Source organism: Podarcis pityusensis (genome assembly GCF_964106645.2).
Source record: "Podarcis pityusensis genome assembly, chromosome: 7".
Taxonomy (NCBI): Eukaryota; Metazoa; Chordata; class Lepidosauria; order Squamata; family Lacertidae; genus Podarcis; species Podarcis pityusensis.
Window position 1 is genome coordinate 66,453,708 of NC_138031.1, and position 17,723 is coordinate 66,471,430.

Here is a 17,723-nt window from a genome sequence, read left to right on the forward strand (position 1 = left end):
TTCCTGTAGCACCTTAAAGACCAACTAAGTTAGTTCTTGGTATAAGCTTTCGTGTGCATGCACACTTCTTCAGATACACGTGTATCTGAAGAAGTGTGCATGCACACGAAAGCTTATACCAAGAACTAACTTAGTTGGTCTTTAAGGTGCTACAGGAAGGAATTTTTTTATTTCGACTGAAAATTTGAGTTATCCACAAAACTGAGTATTCAATCATTTGCTTTTTAACTTGGCTTATTGAGTCATAGACAAGTCGGTAACAGGACTATGGAGAGCTGTAAAGAGGATACTAACGGTTGGTGGATCCATAGTGTTTGGCCAGTTCATCCTACTCATGAAGAACAAGAATTTGCTATAGCTGTGGTTAGTTGTTTTTTTGGGGGGGTAGCGTATCTACTTGGAGACCCCTGGCAGGACAGTCCTGGTGGGGAAACCCTAAAGGGGCTGACACCAATGAAATGATTGCTTGGGGGGGGGGGCATTCTTTCACTGTCTGATAAGGCTGAGGCCACTCCCCCTAGGCTACTGTTGTGAATGAACTTGATTAGAAATGAGAGACTGGAAAAGGTGGGGGTAGTGTGAGTTATCCCAGTTTCCAAAAGGAATGCTGGAAATTACATCTGCGCCGAAAGCTGCCCGTGAAAGTGAATGGTGGGTATTTGGATATTTGCTATATTGTTCTGGTTGACTGTACTGCCTTTTTTTCTTTTGTATTAATATTTACTTTGTATTACTGTTATATTTTATATTGGTATTTTGTATTAATATTACGTTCAGCCCTAAAAGTGGTTAAAATATAATCTGTAACATATAAACTGTTGCATAACATTTAATTCTTCTTTGATTTTTTGATGCATATGTATATGTCATTATTACTGTTTTATAGCTTTTAAAGAGCATCCATCTTCTTTCCACCTCTTATCATCTTCCTTTTGTCACGATGATTTCCTCTTTTAAATTCATTATCAGTATGTTGATAATCTGCAGTGCTTCTTTTATTCTTCTAATCTCTCTTCTCTTTTTAGACCTGTCATTGCTATTCTTCCTGGATGCCTCTGCTTGGCTCATCTAAAACTAACTGTGGAGAAGGAACTGCTGGACTTGCCTTTCAGTAGTCTGACCAGTAATTGGCTAGGATGGGATGCCAAAATGCAGGGGTGGGGCTGGCAAGACTCGGAAAGCCTTCAGACTCCTCCTGATGTCTCATAAGCCTCAGAAGTAATTGTGGAAATGGGGTAAGAAGAGGAGAGGTTTGAAGAAGACAGAGGCTGCCTCTTGAGGAAAGGATAAAGTAGGTGGTAGCCTGGGTTACTTACTTCCCCCTAAGGATGAGCAGGGCTCTTGAGGTTGGATGGGAAGACAGAAAAGGAATGCAATTTTTCCTTCTCCCTGAGTCATGGGTTGGGAACCTCTGGCCCTCCAGGGGCTGCCAGGCTACAATTTCAGCCCTAGTTTGGAAACTGGGTGCGAGAATACTCCATTTAAGCAAATGCTTCAGAAGAAACAGTTTAACACTATTGCATCCCTTGAGAGAATTTAGTTATATGGAGGGATGTGACAGGTTTATATAAGAAGAAATGTAAATCTGTGCCTCACAAATAAAGCTTTAAAAAAGTTATCAACCACCCAGGGGTAATGATTCTGTGCACAAAGCCATGTAAAATCTATTTAAAAACTAAAACCAGGCAGTTCTACTGGACACTGTCAGTGAAAAGTCCCGTGAACTGGATTCCATAGGATTTTATAGGTCAAGAAGAGCCATTTTAAGTAAATAAAGACTGAATGGCAACCACCATAAACAAACTAAGTAACCATTCACATTCCCCCCTGCCAGACTCATAGGAGCAAACGTTTGTACCAGCTGTATTCTGTTACTCATGCATGCAGAAGACCAGCAGAAAGGACGCTGGAGTAGACTAAACAGGACAAACCCAAAGGTGTTAACAAGGACTTTCTCCAATGGTAGGACAGAGGACAAGGATGGCCTTTGGAAACAGTCCAAAGGACAGCTAATGGCAAATCTGGACCCAGCCTAAGGGCAACACTGATGTGGCAGAACCTCACTTCACTATTGCTGACTGCATCCATATAAGACAGTGGGACCTTCAACTGATGGCGAATACAGGGCAAAATATGATCAAAGCTGAGCACTTTTATTCCATTCAGCTGAAGAGCCAAGAGCACAATTAAATCATTGGAAATGTTTTAACACTGGCCAAATTAGGCCTATGAAGGCATCACCTTGCCTAGATTGCTATGAAGAGTTTTCTTTCCTTGTAAGATTTTGACTTCTGATGCTGACAATCAAAATATTTAACTGAGCCTGCAGCTAGCTTCCCAGCTGAGCTGCTGAATGACAGCCTTCTTGTATTTACATATAAACAAAAAAATAAACTACCTCTGATAAAATTGTCAACTTTGCCTACACAAAAGAGGATTCACATACTCCATTAGGTGGCAGTGTATGCTCAGCAAGCTAGACTTTGCAGATGGAAACCATTTTTAAATTTACTAATAAAACGACATGTAGTGCTACTGCAAATATTTCGAGAAATGCCTAGGAATGACATAGTAACTGAACACAAAGCACACAAAGGCTTTGTACTATTATTCCTAGCCTGTCCTAGGCAGATGAAGTATATGTAGGATTGCTCATTACTGTCATATTTTAGGGAATGTGTATTCATCTCAGAAAAGAAATATGCTACAAATCAGTTTTATCAGCACAGAGTAACTGTATTGCTCAAAAAAACACAGTCCTATGACACTTTAAATGCAAATAAGTTTATTGTGGCCTGGGTTTTCAGGTTTCTGAAACCTGAGTGACCTTGTTCGATAGTGGGTGTTAGGGGAACAGGAAGCTTTCCTTGTGTTAACTTCCTTAAGTTATTTTTTTTAGGAGCCAAGCATTAGCCGTTATGGAAGAATGGCTTTCCTGCTAGAATTGGTTCTCCACTGCTGTAGACATTTGCACTGCTACACATATAGTCCTCTTGGAAATTAAATAAAGTAACCTAATTTATACGGGATTGAACCTACAATACATAGTAACTACTGTCTGCTACATTTAGCAGAAACACTATACCCAGATTAGAAAGATTTTTGTTAAAATTGCTATTGTAGCATTGAGGTCACATGCTAGCCAAAACTACTATGTTGTTGTATGTTGTATGTCAATATCCCTAAAGTTAGTTTTTTGTTTTTTTGTTTTTAAAAAAGATGAGCACTATTTGCTGTGCTGGTTTGTCTGAAAGCCTGTCCCTTCTCCGTCTACTGTGCAAGTATCGAGGTTCAGCCTTGCTCAGACCTGGAGCTGGTTGTCTCCTCAATGGAAGAGGAGGACAAGGAGCCATCAGCAAACCCCTGTACCACCACTGACCCTAAGGAGCTCCTGAACACAGTCATGTCTACCACATGGCCAGAGATCTCTATACCCATTGTTCTCATTCCTGGCTGGTTCCTTCACCACTAGGACTGCAGAAGTCGACAGGACAGTACACCAGACAGGAACCTCAGGGCTGCTGGCGAAGTGCCCAGCTATCTGCATCTACTTCTTCATGGTATGTTCATCTGCGATATTAGAGTAGAATTGCAGCACTTAACTTGCTATGACAGCAAGTGTTTTAAATATATATAAACTGTTTTTTATATGAATGCAACTACTGGAACCTTTGCATAAATGTGGCATTTGTGTATAAAAACACTAAGATTTGTGGTTAGGAAACAAATTAGTATTTCAATAAAAACTAAAAGAAAAAAGGCAGATGGATGGAAAATATCTTTTTACTCTGCAACTCCTCCTGCAAATCCCAATCTAAACAGAATCACATAAAACTAGCTAGTGCTTTTAACAGCTAATCTCAGGTCATTTGCCACCTCATCCTGTCATCCCCCACAGCTATTAAAATTGTTCACACTGTATGAAGTCTTAACTAGATTTGTTATGTTTTATTACTGTGAACCACCTCTCTGTAAATAAAAAGTGGTGTGGAAATATTTTCATAAATAAAAATATGAACAACAGTAATATTCAATATGTTATGAAAACTAAGGGTTGTATCCAATGTCAGCCCCACTCAAGAGTTCACACACTGAAATTAATGAACATGACTAACAGTTCAATTAATTTCAATGAGCCTACTCTGGGTAGGACTTAGTTGGCTAAAACTTGATCTGTTCTGGGGGATTCCGCTTAACTGTCAAGAATAGATTTGGGGAGGGACTGGCACACATGCAGGGGGGAAAGACCTGTTGCACATGCAGAAATTCTTGAGTTGATAGGGCATAACCTCAGACAGAAATATAATTATTCTTCCTATTTCCAGAATAAGAAACTGAAGAAACACTATCTTTCCATGGCAAAGTGAAATCAGACTATAGTCTTGCTTTCTTCAAATCTCACATTCTGAAATATTTTTGAATTCTTACAGGGAAGTCAGGTAAGAATGTAAATTGACACTACTTGGTACTCACTTGTCTATCTCAATACCAAGAGGATTAGCTGGGCGCAGAGACAAAGGGGGCATCCCTTTGTTCCTGTCAGTGCGCATGTCGTAATAGTTAATTTCATCAACCCAGACTGCAGACTGATCCAAGATACCTTGAGAAAACAAAAGAGATATCCTTAGAAAAACAAGCTCTGTCGAGCATCATGAAGTTCTCATGCACTAAGTCAAAAAGTCCTACAAGTATAAAATGCATACTTAGATAACTGTCTGGGGGAAAATAGGGTAAAAGCAACCTCAAAACACTGCTCCTAATCTGCCTCTGCAGCCAAAGAGTTACAGAGCAATATGGTTCTCAGAGGATTTTATTTGGATTTCTCACCTACGACACAAAATATGGTGGGTTGTAGTTGTTGTTTGCTTTCCTGTATCTATGCTGCAAAGGGAAAACTTCAACTGGCAAAAACAAAACAAAACAAAAAAAATTTAATTTTGGCTCTACATTCCATCCTGCTTTAAAATGCACACGTGCCCAAATAGCATCAGAAAGATTCAAATATATTTTATGCTACCAAGTGCCGGTATATCATGTATATAATCATATAATCAAAGCAGTTTTATTAGAAACTCAGTGGAATGCCCATTGGATACAACAGAACATACCGCTATACATGAGCCTGAGGTGCTAGTATGAGAATAGCCTAATTTAAAAACTGATCAGCAACCAAGAGAAGCTCAAGTATTTTGAATTCATAAGATTTTACATAGAACAGCTGACGTTCAAGGTCAGAATAAATACTCTACATGGCCCTAGGTTCAATACCAACTTCAAGGAGCAGGCATGGATAAAACCTATGCCTGAGACAGGCTGGGGAACTGTTGCCAGTCAGAGTTGACAGAACTGGACTAGATGGGCCAATAATATAAATCTGTATAAATACAGTCTTACGATTTGTTCAAGAAACCCACTTGCACATCCCGGGAAGATTTTTTTTACAAAACTTTTTTATTACAGAACAATACTTACAGGAAGAGAAATAAGTGGATAATACAACCATACCTATTTTATCAGGTTTCAGGAGTTTAAAAGAAACAGTGGAAGTTCCTTTGCCCCCTGACTTTGTAGTGACGATAATGTCCCCTTTGTCATTCTTAGCTTGACCTACTCGACACACAATTTTGCTGGCAGACATCCATTCAGCAGTCAGAAGACAGTTGTGTCCACAGATTGTCAAGCCTGAGAGAGTCACACAAAGCAGAGGAACAAATGTTGCTTAACAGTGAATATTTTTTATTTCATCATTATTGGGGGAACCTGAAGTGCTTACAGCCCACAAACGCATCTCAAGTGTCTTATGGATTCACTCCAGAATTTTTTTTAAAGTGTTGCTCTAAATACATAAACATTAGTAGCCAGTACTGAAATACTCAGTCTTGACTGCCGGGTGAAAGTGACGATACAGATACAACACAGCAAGCTTGCTCAAAGAGAACAAGTGGCATGTTACTGTAGTGATTCTAAAAACTGGAGGCATGAGACACTTGAAGGGGCAAATTAAATTTCCCCTGGCAGAAAACCTTTCACTGCATCCCTACTGACCCATCATTTCAACATGATCTGAGAAAAAGGAAGCTCAGGAAGAAATACCGCAACAACACTTCCCCTGGGCTGCACTCAACTAAGCAGTTCTGCAACAGGGCTCCCCCCTCTTCCCCACCCCTCAAATTGGCTCCAGAGGTGTCAGGCGAACCCCCAGAACAGTGCATGGGTTGAGAGGGGTTGTTCTGTCATGCAAGCGGAAATACTCAAGCTAACTGAACGTTTGTTTTAGCACAACACTGAATTCCTCCCCCGGTATTTAGGAAAGGATCTCTTCAACTTCATGAAGAAAAACCAACAACTTTTTATTGTCTATCAAGTGTTTTCATAATACCACTACCGTAAATTATCAGCAACTGCACATTTCCAAATAAACTCTGCTGGATGCACACTACTGTCATCAAAATGGAAACAGCTTTCTTGACTTTACCTATTAGATCTGCTGGGCCCATTCCCAAGTTCTCTCCTCGAATTGTGACCTTTGTCCATGAGATGCCTTCATTGGGAGAAATGCCCGTCACAAGAGGGGGCTTGCGAGCGTGAGACATTATAGCTTTCTTCTTTGATGAAAGACTGATATATTCAGCAGTCTAAATCAGGAAAAAAAGTGAAATGTTTACATTGCACCAATTACGATAAAACCTAGAAACACTCAATTGTGTGATTTAAAATGGCTTGCTAAGGTGTGTTTAATTCTTAAGTGCTGATGGTTCCTAAGGAATATCAAGATGAAATTTCTCAACTTTCGAATTAGGGCTGGATCAGATGCATGGGGGCACCCATCTGAAAACCCTGGGAGTTCTAGGATCACTGCCAGGCTCCCAGCCAACACTGTCTGTGTGAACTACTAGCTCCATGTGGGTGGCCTGTACATGAACGCCCTGATTCCTGCTATACCAGTTGGACATTTAGATCCACACCCATGATGAGAATTAGGAATTAAAGTTCTATTTACTTGTGTCAGCAACTCCAATGAAACTACTTTTAGGGGAACATTACCGTATTGGGCATTCAGTTTGTTGTCAGAGATATCTGAAAGGAACCAAGAGCCAAAATGATTCACCTCAAAAGGAAGCATGAAATTACCTGCCACAGTGCCCTTCTTTCTACAGGATATATCTGGGTTGGGCAGACTTCAGGTGTGCACTATTGCAGTGTGCGAGATGGGGCACTACAACTGCACCATTGTTCTGCATGTGGCAGTGCCACTGTTACTTGGGAGTACGGCAGCAAAGTATGCAGGAAGCAGTGGAATGGTAGTCACAGGTGAAAGCATGCATGTATCAATGCCTGCGCCAGCCAACCCAATGCTTCCCCTGCCCTTGTCACTGCATCCAGCAAGTGGCAACACCATCACCGCCTGGAGGGTGGCATAGCAGCGGTGGTCCATCTTATGTACTGGGCTTGGGGTCTTTTACCAGAAAGACAGATACACACACTAAAAAGAGCCTGGTTCAAAAGACTTGTACTTGGAATTAAATCAATTTGAGTACTAAATTTATTTAATTCTGTAGTATAACTTAGGGCATGGGGGGCATTATTTCATTCCTGCTATTTTTAGCTTAAGTTTGGAATCAGAAATTTTGCAGATCTACTGCAAATCACCCAAGCCTTCTGCACTAGGCAAACTGAACGGCCAGACATTGGCTTGAAAAGGTGAAAGGAGCAACCTATGGGCATGACCTCCATGCTCAAAGCAATGGCGGCAACAATAAACTGATTCAAGGCTCAAATCCTTCACTAGCTTACTCCAGGGTAAAACCTTGCTGAGCATGGCGAAACGGTACTTTCGAGTAAAGCAAGGTTAGGATTAGGCATTGCAAGTGATGGATCAAGTACAGCCGTACCTTGGAAGTTGAACGCCTTGTGAGACGAACGTTTTGGCTCCCAAACGCTGCAAACCTGGAAGAGATTGTTCCGGTTTGCGAACGTTCTTTGGAACCCGAACGTCTGACACGGTTTCCGATTGGCTGCAGGAGCTTCCTGTAGATAACTGAAAGCCACACCTTGGTTCCTGAATGTTTTGGAAGTTGAATGGACTTCCAGAATGGATTCAGAATGTTTGGCTTCCAAGGTACAACTGTACAAGGATGCTGAACCAGAGCATGTTTCATGCGCGCTGTCTGAATGGTGACACTAGGCTGGCCATGACCCATGACAGAGCCTGGTGGCCCAGAAAGCCCAAAGCGCACGGTGGCATCCCACGGCTCACCCACGAGCCGGCCAGTGGGTATGCATGTGTGGTGTTTGTACAGTGGTACCTTAGGATGCGAACGGGATCCGTTCCGGAGCCCCGTTCACATCCAGAAGCAAATGTAACTAGTGACGGCATGCCTGCGCATGCGCACATTGCTTTCGTTACTTCCTGGTTGCCGCGGAGCGCAACTTGAATGCACTCAACATGAAGCATATTCAACCCGAGGTATGACTGTACTTATATTATTATTTCATAATACGAATAATTATTTCAGATTATTCATATTATTATTGTTGTATGTTTGTGTTATTTTTTCATATGTGTGTGTGCTTGTATTATATATACATATGTGTGTGTGTGTATATATATATATATATGCATACCGCTCTTCATCTGAAGATCTCAGGGCAGTTCATAGCATAAAAACACAAGATAAAAACAGAAAACGCATAATACAAACAACAAACCCCTCCCAGTTAACTCCCTTCCCCCACTCTCTTCCTTGGCAAAATAAAATAATATAAAAATAAAAGCCCCACCCAACCCGTCAGCCGGGCTTTTCCTCAGCGCCCTCAGCTGAGCTGGAAACGGAGGTGGCGGAGAAGGACCCTCTCCCAACCGTCAAACGCCACCTGAGGCAGGAAGCCTGCAACCGCCGCCGCCGCCCCGCTCCCTAAAACGCCACTCAAGCAGAGACCTACCTCCCGCCGGAAGCGCAGCTGGCGGAAAAGGGGCGGAAGGAGCGCTACGCAGGGGGGCTTTGACGCCGCCACGCACGTGACGCATCGGAGCGGAGGCCGACGCACGGGACGTGACCGGGGCGAGCGCCGGCTGGCTGGCTAAGCCGGCGCTGCCACTCAACCGTCCGCAGCCAATGGCTCGCGAGAGGAGGGAGCGGCAGAGTTCTTTGCCCCGCCCCTACTCATCCTCGCTCCTTTCCATGTCCCTCGCCTGGGTCGAGCGCGCGCTTTGGGTCCGTGCAAATTGAGTTGCTGCTGCTCCTTCATCTACCTTGTGGCAGGATGATACATTTCCTTTTTTTATTATTGGTTCAGTAGCAAAGCATTCAGAAAACATTTATCCTTATGCTGTTGGTTCAGGTATGCTACCCCAGATTCCAATATGTTATTTCACTGTTAGCGTGTTTTATCTCAGCTTGCCAAGGCAAATAACTTCCTCCCCGCGCCCGGAGACATGCATGCGCGCTATTTGCAGTGCTCCCTACACGAAAGGCTCTGGACGGAAAGTTCACTGTGCAATGTGGTTGTGGTTGTTCCAGACAAGGCGAGGAGACACGTCGTTGAAGCTAGGAGGGCGGCAAGTGCTGCAATTTGCAAAACCCTGGTGACCTGCAGAGTTGCCAACCTTCTTCCTAGATTGCTGCAATTTAGGGGCGGGGTGGAGTGCAGGGATAGAATTCCTCTATCAGTGAAAGTTACAGGTAGGTAGCCGTGTTGGTCTGCCGTAGTCGAAACAAAATTTAAAAAAAAAATTTCCTTCCGGTAGTACCTTAGAGACCAACGAAGTTTGTTATTGGTATGAGCTTTCGTGTGCATGCACGCTTCTTCAGATACACTGAAACAGAAGTCAGTACAACATGACCCCATCGAATTTGCTCAGCGTGGCTTGTTTCCTTACTGGTTAATATTTATTTAGAACACCCAACAATGTGCAAGGAGCTTCCTGGAACTGTAGTCCAGACTCAGCGTTTACACACAGGTGGGATGTTAAAACTGATCCAAAAAATAAACTAATGTTGTTGAACTGATACTTTCAGTTATTTTGTGTGTGTGTGTGTGTGTGTGTGTGTGGAGATTGCAACTTTCTAACCTATTGAAAGTTTGAAACTCTGGCAACAGGCCAAAGTGTAAGGACATGAATACTGTGCAAGGAGCATAAATTCACTGAATTACCCGAGTAAAAGACATCCTTATGCATAATAAGACATGTTGGGAGAACAATAATCCTAGGGTCAAAAATAAAGGCCCAAACTATTATGTGTGTTTTTTTAAAAACAATATTAATATGAAGGAAATTATATGCTGAAGATTTATTTTCTCCATATTTTTTCTTTCCCTCCCAGTTCCACTTTCCCCTTAGTCTATAATGCCAAGACATTCAGGTGATGCACTGGAATTAAGACCATACTAGACAGTAATATTAGAAAATATTGCCGCACGCTTTATTGGATTTCAGAAGCTGGCACACTCTACCTCTTTCCATTACAGTATGAATTCATGTAATAAAAATGCTGAGCCTCCCAAAATCTAATATTTTTACTCAGGTATTTCCGTGCTTATTGCAGAACACTTTTAAAAAAAACTGCACTGGAATGGTGAGCATGAAGAAAAGACTCAAGAGCATTATAGTGCTTTGAGTTTGACCAGTGTCCATTATTAGCAAAATAAGTAAATTTAAAAGAAGCAAAGCTTGGGCAATGAAAACATTGTGTTTACATTAGGACTGTTACACAATAATTACATCGTTGAGTGCTTTATATATTTATCAATTGATTAAATTTGCATATGAGAAAGCAGTACATCTACAAAAAAGTATTGTTTTTAAGAAGATGTTGGGACTCGGGTGGCGCTGTGGGTTAAACCACAGAGCCTAGGACTTGTCGATCAGAAGGTTGACAGTTCGAATCCCCGCGACAGGGTGAGATCCCGTTGCTCGGTCCCTGCTCCTGCCAACTTAGCAGTTCGAAAGCACATGAAAGTGCAAGTAGATAAATAGTTACCGCTCTGGCAGGAAGGTAAACGGCGTTTCCATGTGCTGCTCTGGTTCGCCAGAAGCGGCTTAGTTACGCTGGCCACATGACCTGGAAGCTGTACGCCGGCTCCCTCAGCCAATAAAGCGAGATGAGCGCCGCAACCCCAGAGTCAGTCACGACTGGACCTAACGGTCAGGGGTCCCTTTACCTTATGCATGAGGGGAGAATTGACTCCATCACAGGCTGAGCAATTTCTGACTGCTTAGCCCCTCTCCCTGGTTTTAGAGGCCATCCATGGGAACCAGTAAAGAAAGACTGTCTTCACCGTGGACTAAGCAAAGTTCAACTGCTCAGTGTCTTGCTGCAAGTGCTGACTTCCACAGCAACAAAGCAAAGCTGATTTGTGCAGCGTTCATCCTCAGTGTGACAGGAGAACAGTGCTTGGGTGTTGCTTCAGCACCAGTCAGCCTTAGAGCAATCCCCATGTAGGAGCAGCAGTTTTGTCCCTGTTGCAAGTAAAGAAGACTGGTTGTACTGCGGCTTCTGCGATAGAGTCCTCTGAGTCAGAGGATGGCAATACAACATCCTTAGGCTGGTGGGGTACTGGCACCAAGGTATAGTCTTGTGGCAGTGCTTCTGTCTGCAATTTCTCCTTCGACCCCACATCCTTGAACTCATCTGCTGAAGAGGGGGAGTTTGACTCCAAGGCTGTGATACTCAACTAATTTCAAAGAAACTCAGTGGGCCTCCTGTCCCACTGGCAACACCAGGGAGGACCAAGAATGAGTGAGAAATGTTTGGGTCTGAATTTAAATTCTTTCTTTCTTGGTATTTTTTTTAGTTGTTAAATGTATGAAATCGCATTTTGGTCATTACGGAGGTCTTAAATGTATTCTGTCTTCTGTTGATATTGTAGTGATATGGAAAGCATTTTGGGGTCTTCTTAAACATAAACGTGTATAAACACTGCTAATAAATGTTATTTCTGAGTATGGGTCAAAAAGTTTTTGAACGTGATTGAATTGTGCAAATATTTTGTAAGCTGCTGTAAGAACCACATAAGGATAAAAGTATTCTGAATGAGTGAGTCTTAGAAAGCATTGTCTTAAAAAATACAGTCACTCTGCTGTCTCATGTTTTAAAAGTGTAACACCTATATGGAATTATTATTGTTTTACTTCTTATGTAACTGGTTTCCTGAACAACACGACATCCATTCCAACTGGTCATTATAAGAACAAAGCAAGCTGCTTTAGACTGACTGAAGATGATCTGCCCATCTAGTTCAATATTGTCTACACTGACCACTGAGCTATGACCCTTCCCCCAAGAACTTCTATTTAACTTTGGTAAATTAAGATTTGATGACTGTTTACATTTTTTCTCTCCTCTTCCCCCCACCCCTGTGTGTCATCTCACTTGCATTGTAACCTGCAGGCAGGGACTGAAACGGTGAACCATTTCACTTCTTCCAAGCTGTGATCTGAGATCACTGCAGATAATACAAAAACAAATTAAGGAAAATTAGAATTCAACATAAACGCAGAAATATAGTAGACGCAAGTTAAAACAGTAAGGCACTCCCCCCTCCACCTCAATACATTTTTTTAAAAAATGTTGGTGATATTCCTTAATCCCTTTGGAGAGCTTTAGCCCACAGATTTGCAAGAGCCTTCACCACTGCTATGAATATTACAGCCTTCAACGCTGCATCAATAATACTAAGTTCATTCCTGCAAGTCTGCCAGAAAAGACTAGGAATGAATAAGCTAAACAATGCTGGAATTCCAAGTCATATTAAGAGTGAATGCATGTTTATTTGAATAATGAAAGGAGACTTGTCATTTTAAACAAGTATTGGTCATGAATGTTACATTTGGTTCAAAAAAATTTTTCTCAAATATCTCTAAGCTACTTAAAATGAAAAGATAAGCACATATAAAGAAACAGTCTAAATAACTAAAGGTTAATTTGCCTTATCTTGTCGTAACCGGCGTTCACGTCAAGCAAATATTAGCAAATGACAAGTCAATTTTGAATAGGGGTTTTTTTGTTTTGTTTTTCAGTACAATCCTCTATGTCTCTACTCAGAAGTAAGTCCCATTGAACATATTTCCAGGTAAGCAAGTATAAAGGGTTGCAGCTTTATTTTAGCATTCCTAATGTGCTTTATTATCCCAATAAACATGTATTTGAAGCAGTTTATGGTATAATATCAATACATACAATAAATAAGAAAATAAAAGCAGATTTCTGGCATTTCGCCAATTCTAAAGCAGTGAGCAAAATAAAATGTAAATTAATGGGAAAGGGTCAAAATATGAATATGAGATTGCACAACTTGAGGTTCATTGCCTGACCCAAATAGATCTGGAATCTAGATTACAATTTTGTATGTCATAGCTAAACACACACACACACACACACACACACGTCTTTAAAAAGACCTGCTGTATCAGACTTCATAGCTACAGTACATATTACCAATATCTTTAAATTCCTGCATGAAATAACCCACAAAAAGTACATCTTCCAGGATTCAGAGACAGAGAAAGAGAAAGAGAGAGAGGGAGATCCTATCTTGACATAGTAAAACCAAAATAATCACAGCACTCAGCAATGCCATTAACATTTCTGAGTCACAGGGGATTAGCAGGCTGGACTTGAAGCAGATGCTGCAAAGGCACTTGGTCGAGGAGTTCAGCACATATTTCAGACTGCGCCGCAGCTGTGAGGGATTGCTGCCACTAACTGTGGAATCAAGCTCAGGAGAAACTCTGGGCACAGTTCCGGCATCCGAAATAAATTAAAGTAAACAGAGTTGCTCTCTCTCATCCACCCTGTTAGCAGCCTCTCGGCCAAGCTGGAGACCACACACCCAGACCACACAGCACCAGCTGAACTCACTCGCACGCAACATCAAGAGGCTGTCACTCAGCTGAGGTACCGGGAGGGTGGGGGGTGGGAAAGTGTGTGTGTATTTAAGAAAGCTGCTTGTCGCCTCCTCCTCCTCCTATCTGTACAGCTGGCTTGAGGGCTGTGTGGTTTGGCGAGGAGGGATGTGGGGATCCTCGGGCCTAGCCGAGAGCACAGACCAACGGTCATGGCCTTTTGTCGTGATACCTTGGGCACCTCCTGGCAGCAAACTCACAAGAGCTTCCGCTTAATGACTGTCCCATCACAGGTTCTTACAAGAATTGATCATGTCCATTTTAATGGATGTGGGTTCTTCCTCAGATATTACAGAAATGACCATTAGAGAGAGCTAGTGCAGCATAGGAGGAAAGGGACTTTGGCATGAGCTAGGAAGTCCTGGTTCAGACTTTGCTTCTAGTTGGTCACTAATCTGGAAATGAAAAGCGGGGCGCTGCAACAGAATATTGCAGTATGTTGTGTTTGTAATCAGGATTCCAGACCATTCATTCCATTTCCCTTCTTGGCCTGCACAGTTTTGCTCTTGCCCCCCCCCCTTCAGTGGTCAGTGAGCATTCCATATCCACCGCTCAGTCTTTGGGCTTTTTGTCTATTTCCATTTTGAGGGTTTTCTCTCCATTGCTGAGCAAATTTTGGTGATGGGCTGTTACACATGCCCAGTTGTAGCTAGATTCGAATCCTGGATTTCTCCGTTGATTCTTATGGGCATTTCTCCCTTATATCCTCAGGACATTAAAAAATATATTATCAGTGTGAACCAGGAAATGACTTACCCAGACAATTGGCTGATCAACTCTACGCTTTATACAGCGATGCATCGTTTTCTCCTGCTGTTTGGAAGTCCTTCTGTGGACTCTATGCTAGCTGGGGTAGACTAGTAGCCAGGAATATGTTCCACCAGCTTCGACTGGTGCACCAACTGTGGCTCTATCTGTAGAGGTCAGGCCTAGCCACAGTGACTCATCTTCTAGTCACTATTAGGCTTGGCTAGTTGTATGTGAGGGCATCTTTGAAGATGGCTCAGAAACTTCCGCTGGTTCACAGGTTCGCAATGCAGCAGTCAGAAAGTTCTGTCAGTGGGGCAGTTGAATCCTATAGGACCATTATTATACCACCTTCTCTGGCTTTTGGAGCATTTCTGAACCCAATTTGGTTCTGGAACTTTCCGTATTTTTCGCTCTATAAGACGCACTAGACCATAAGACGCACCTAGTTTTTGGAGGAGGAAAACAAGAAAAAAAATATTCTGAAGCCTGCATTCGCTCCATAATATGCACACACATTTCCCCATACTTTTTAGGAGGGAAAAGGTGCATCTTATAGAGTGAAAAATACGGTAATCCATTCCGGGAGTCTGTTTGACTCCTGAAACCGTTCGAAAACCAAGATGCGGCTTCTGATTGGCTGCAGGAGCTTCCTGCGCTCAAGCAGAAGCCATGGAAGCCACGTCGGACATTCGGCTTCTGAAAAACATTCGCAAACCAGAATACTTACTTCTGGGTTTGTGGTGTCTGGGAGCAGATTTGTTTGACAACTAAGCCGTTCGACACTGTATATTTATTTATACCCCTCTTTTCCCCCTGGTGGGACTCAAGGCAGCTTACAGATAAAAAATAATCACTAAAAACATAGAAATGACAATAGTTTAAAAGCAATTAAACATTGATAGAATTAAAACTACATACACATATAAAATGTTTTAAATACACAAATGATTACAATAAAAACAGCATGGCACGAGCCCTTTCATTAAAACCAGTCAGTTCCCAATCTTTACCTGTTGGTGAAAGGACAGCAAAGAGGGAGCCAGTTTAGCTTCTCCAGGGAGCACGTTCCAGAGTCTGGGAGCAGCCACTGAGAAGGCCCTTTAGAGGTTTTAACCTTTAAAGTCTTAAATTATTTGAACTGGAGCTATTTGAAGGGCTGCCTGCATATACTGTATATATCAACCTGCCAGCCCATAATATCTACAACAGAGTCCTTTCTCATCTGTCTGCCCCTCAGATCAATGAAGTTTTCAGGGATGAGGGGAGGACCTTTTCTGTGGTGGCCCCAGTGCTCTACAACTCTACCAGTAACCCCCAGAGAAGGCCACCTAGCTTAGTCATTCCAAAAGGCCTTGAAGACTTACCTATTTCAAATGCACAAAACAATGCACAAAACAAGAGCTATATTTTCTTTTTGATGTGATCTTCTGTATTCCCTGAACAGCTGGTTTTGTAGAAATCATGTTTTACATTATGGGCTGGGTCTTTTTATTATTGCCAAGGAGTTTTGTAGTAATGCTATTTGTTTTTATGCTTTGTTCTATTTTTATTATTATTATGTAAGCCTCCCTGAAAGATTTGTATTCATGATAGTGGCCTATAAATATTTTAAAATAAATGAAATAATAAACGTACAAAGTCATGATGTGTCAGCATGTTTTCAGGAGAAAGATCTGGAGCTCATATTTACAATGCATGGTGGACATTGTCAGACATGCTGTTTATTGTAGAAAGGGTACCCCCTTAATGGTTACAGATTGGAATTGCAACTTTATATGATAACTTGTATGTTAAAGCACTGGTGGAGTGCTAAAGCAACAATAAATTCAACTGAAACATACATATTTTGAAGTTTAATAAAGAGATTTGTGCAACACAATTCTATGCAGGTTTATCCAGAAGTAAGGCCCATGACATTCAGTGAAGTGGATTCAAATATGCATAATAAAGCAGCATTACAGAAGCTGTCACACAATTTTTATACATGGACTGTGTACAAATGAAATTTAAGGTGTTGCTTTTGCAACAAACCAGCACTTGCCTACCTGAATGTTTTGATTGGAGGTGAATGGGATGGTGAAAGCAAACTGTTCTTAAGCCATGTAAAAACCTTTTTGCTTGAGCTTTGGTTTATTTTTAAGAAAAGGATTTGTTTTTATTGTGATTAAAATCAGTTTCAGTTGCCTTGCTGTAAATCAACCCATCCTGTTACACATAAAAGGAAAGATCATATTAAATGCAATATTAAAGGCATATCCCAGTGAAAATATACATGACCTTGGGTAGAGCTCAGAAAGCAGGATGGTCATAGATAGGGACTGAAAAACAGGCTTATCAATCCATGGGAAAAAGGACTAATTTCTAGCAAACTGTTTGTTAGAAGCTTGAAGTGACAAGCGGATCCTGAACATCTTTTGGGTGGCTTTCCTATAGTAAAATGTTTTGGCTACATGTTTTAATAAAGAATGGATAAAAACGTTGCAAACCAGCTTCATGTCACAAGCCCCCACAGATACTCAGCCCGAAGACTAGACTAGGGCATCGCTGCCATCAACAGTACCATTGTTTTCTATAACCTAGGTTTTACTTAGTGGTTTTAAGAGCTTTTTAGAAACTGCCTTGTTTATTTCCGGGACTGTCTAGCCAACTCTATTTAAAACCATGTCCATATCACCCTTCCCAGTTAATACAACATGGCAGGAAGCTGTAAGCGTTATGGATAAAATTCTTCTTTTCATCTCCAAGTATGAGCAGCATGGACATAAGAGGAGTCCTACTGGATCAGGGCAAAAGCCTCTCTAGTCCAGCACTCTGTTCCCACCATGGGAAGTTTGCTAACAGAACTTAAGCACAACAGCGCTGTCTCTGTGTCAAGCCTCTGTCAAGGCTTCGAGAAAGCCGTTCCTCCCCCGGTTGCAGCAAGGGCAGAGAAAACAAGGTATAGTCCTTTTTAATTGAGTTTTATTCAATCTTAATAGCGAGAGGCAAAAGAAGGCAACAATCCTTAACAATGGCGTTGCTCCAAACTGGGCTCCTCCTCCCATCTTCCTAGCAACAGCATCTCCCT

The 17,723-nt window shown here is 41.8% G+C and overlaps 1 protein-coding gene across 5 annotated transcripts in view; it reads right to left on the bottom strand.

Moving 5' to 3' along the window:
• Positions 1-9,032, bottom strand: part of EXOC2 (exocyst complex component 2) — an 82,047-nt gene extending 73,015 nt beyond the window's left edge. For 4 of the 5 annotated variants that reach the window (XM_081014707.1, XM_081014709.1, XM_081014711.1 and 1 more), the window contains exons 1-4: positions 8,782-8,922; positions 6,476-6,635; positions 5,506-5,682; positions 4,474-4,600 (exon numbers count right to left, since the gene is read on the bottom strand). In XM_081014707.1, the coding sequence (XP_080870833.1) occupies positions 4,474-4,600; positions 5,506-5,682; positions 6,476-6,593 (422 nt within the window). In that variant the 5' untranslated portion in view covers positions 6,594-6,635; positions 8,782-8,922. Of the gene's footprint in view, positions 1-4,473; positions 4,601-5,505; positions 5,683-6,475; positions 6,636-8,781; positions 8,923-8,943 lie in introns of those variants that run through there. The other variant, XM_081014708.1, reaches the window with a different exon arrangement.
• Positions 9,033-17,723: the final 8,691 nt, after the last annotated feature.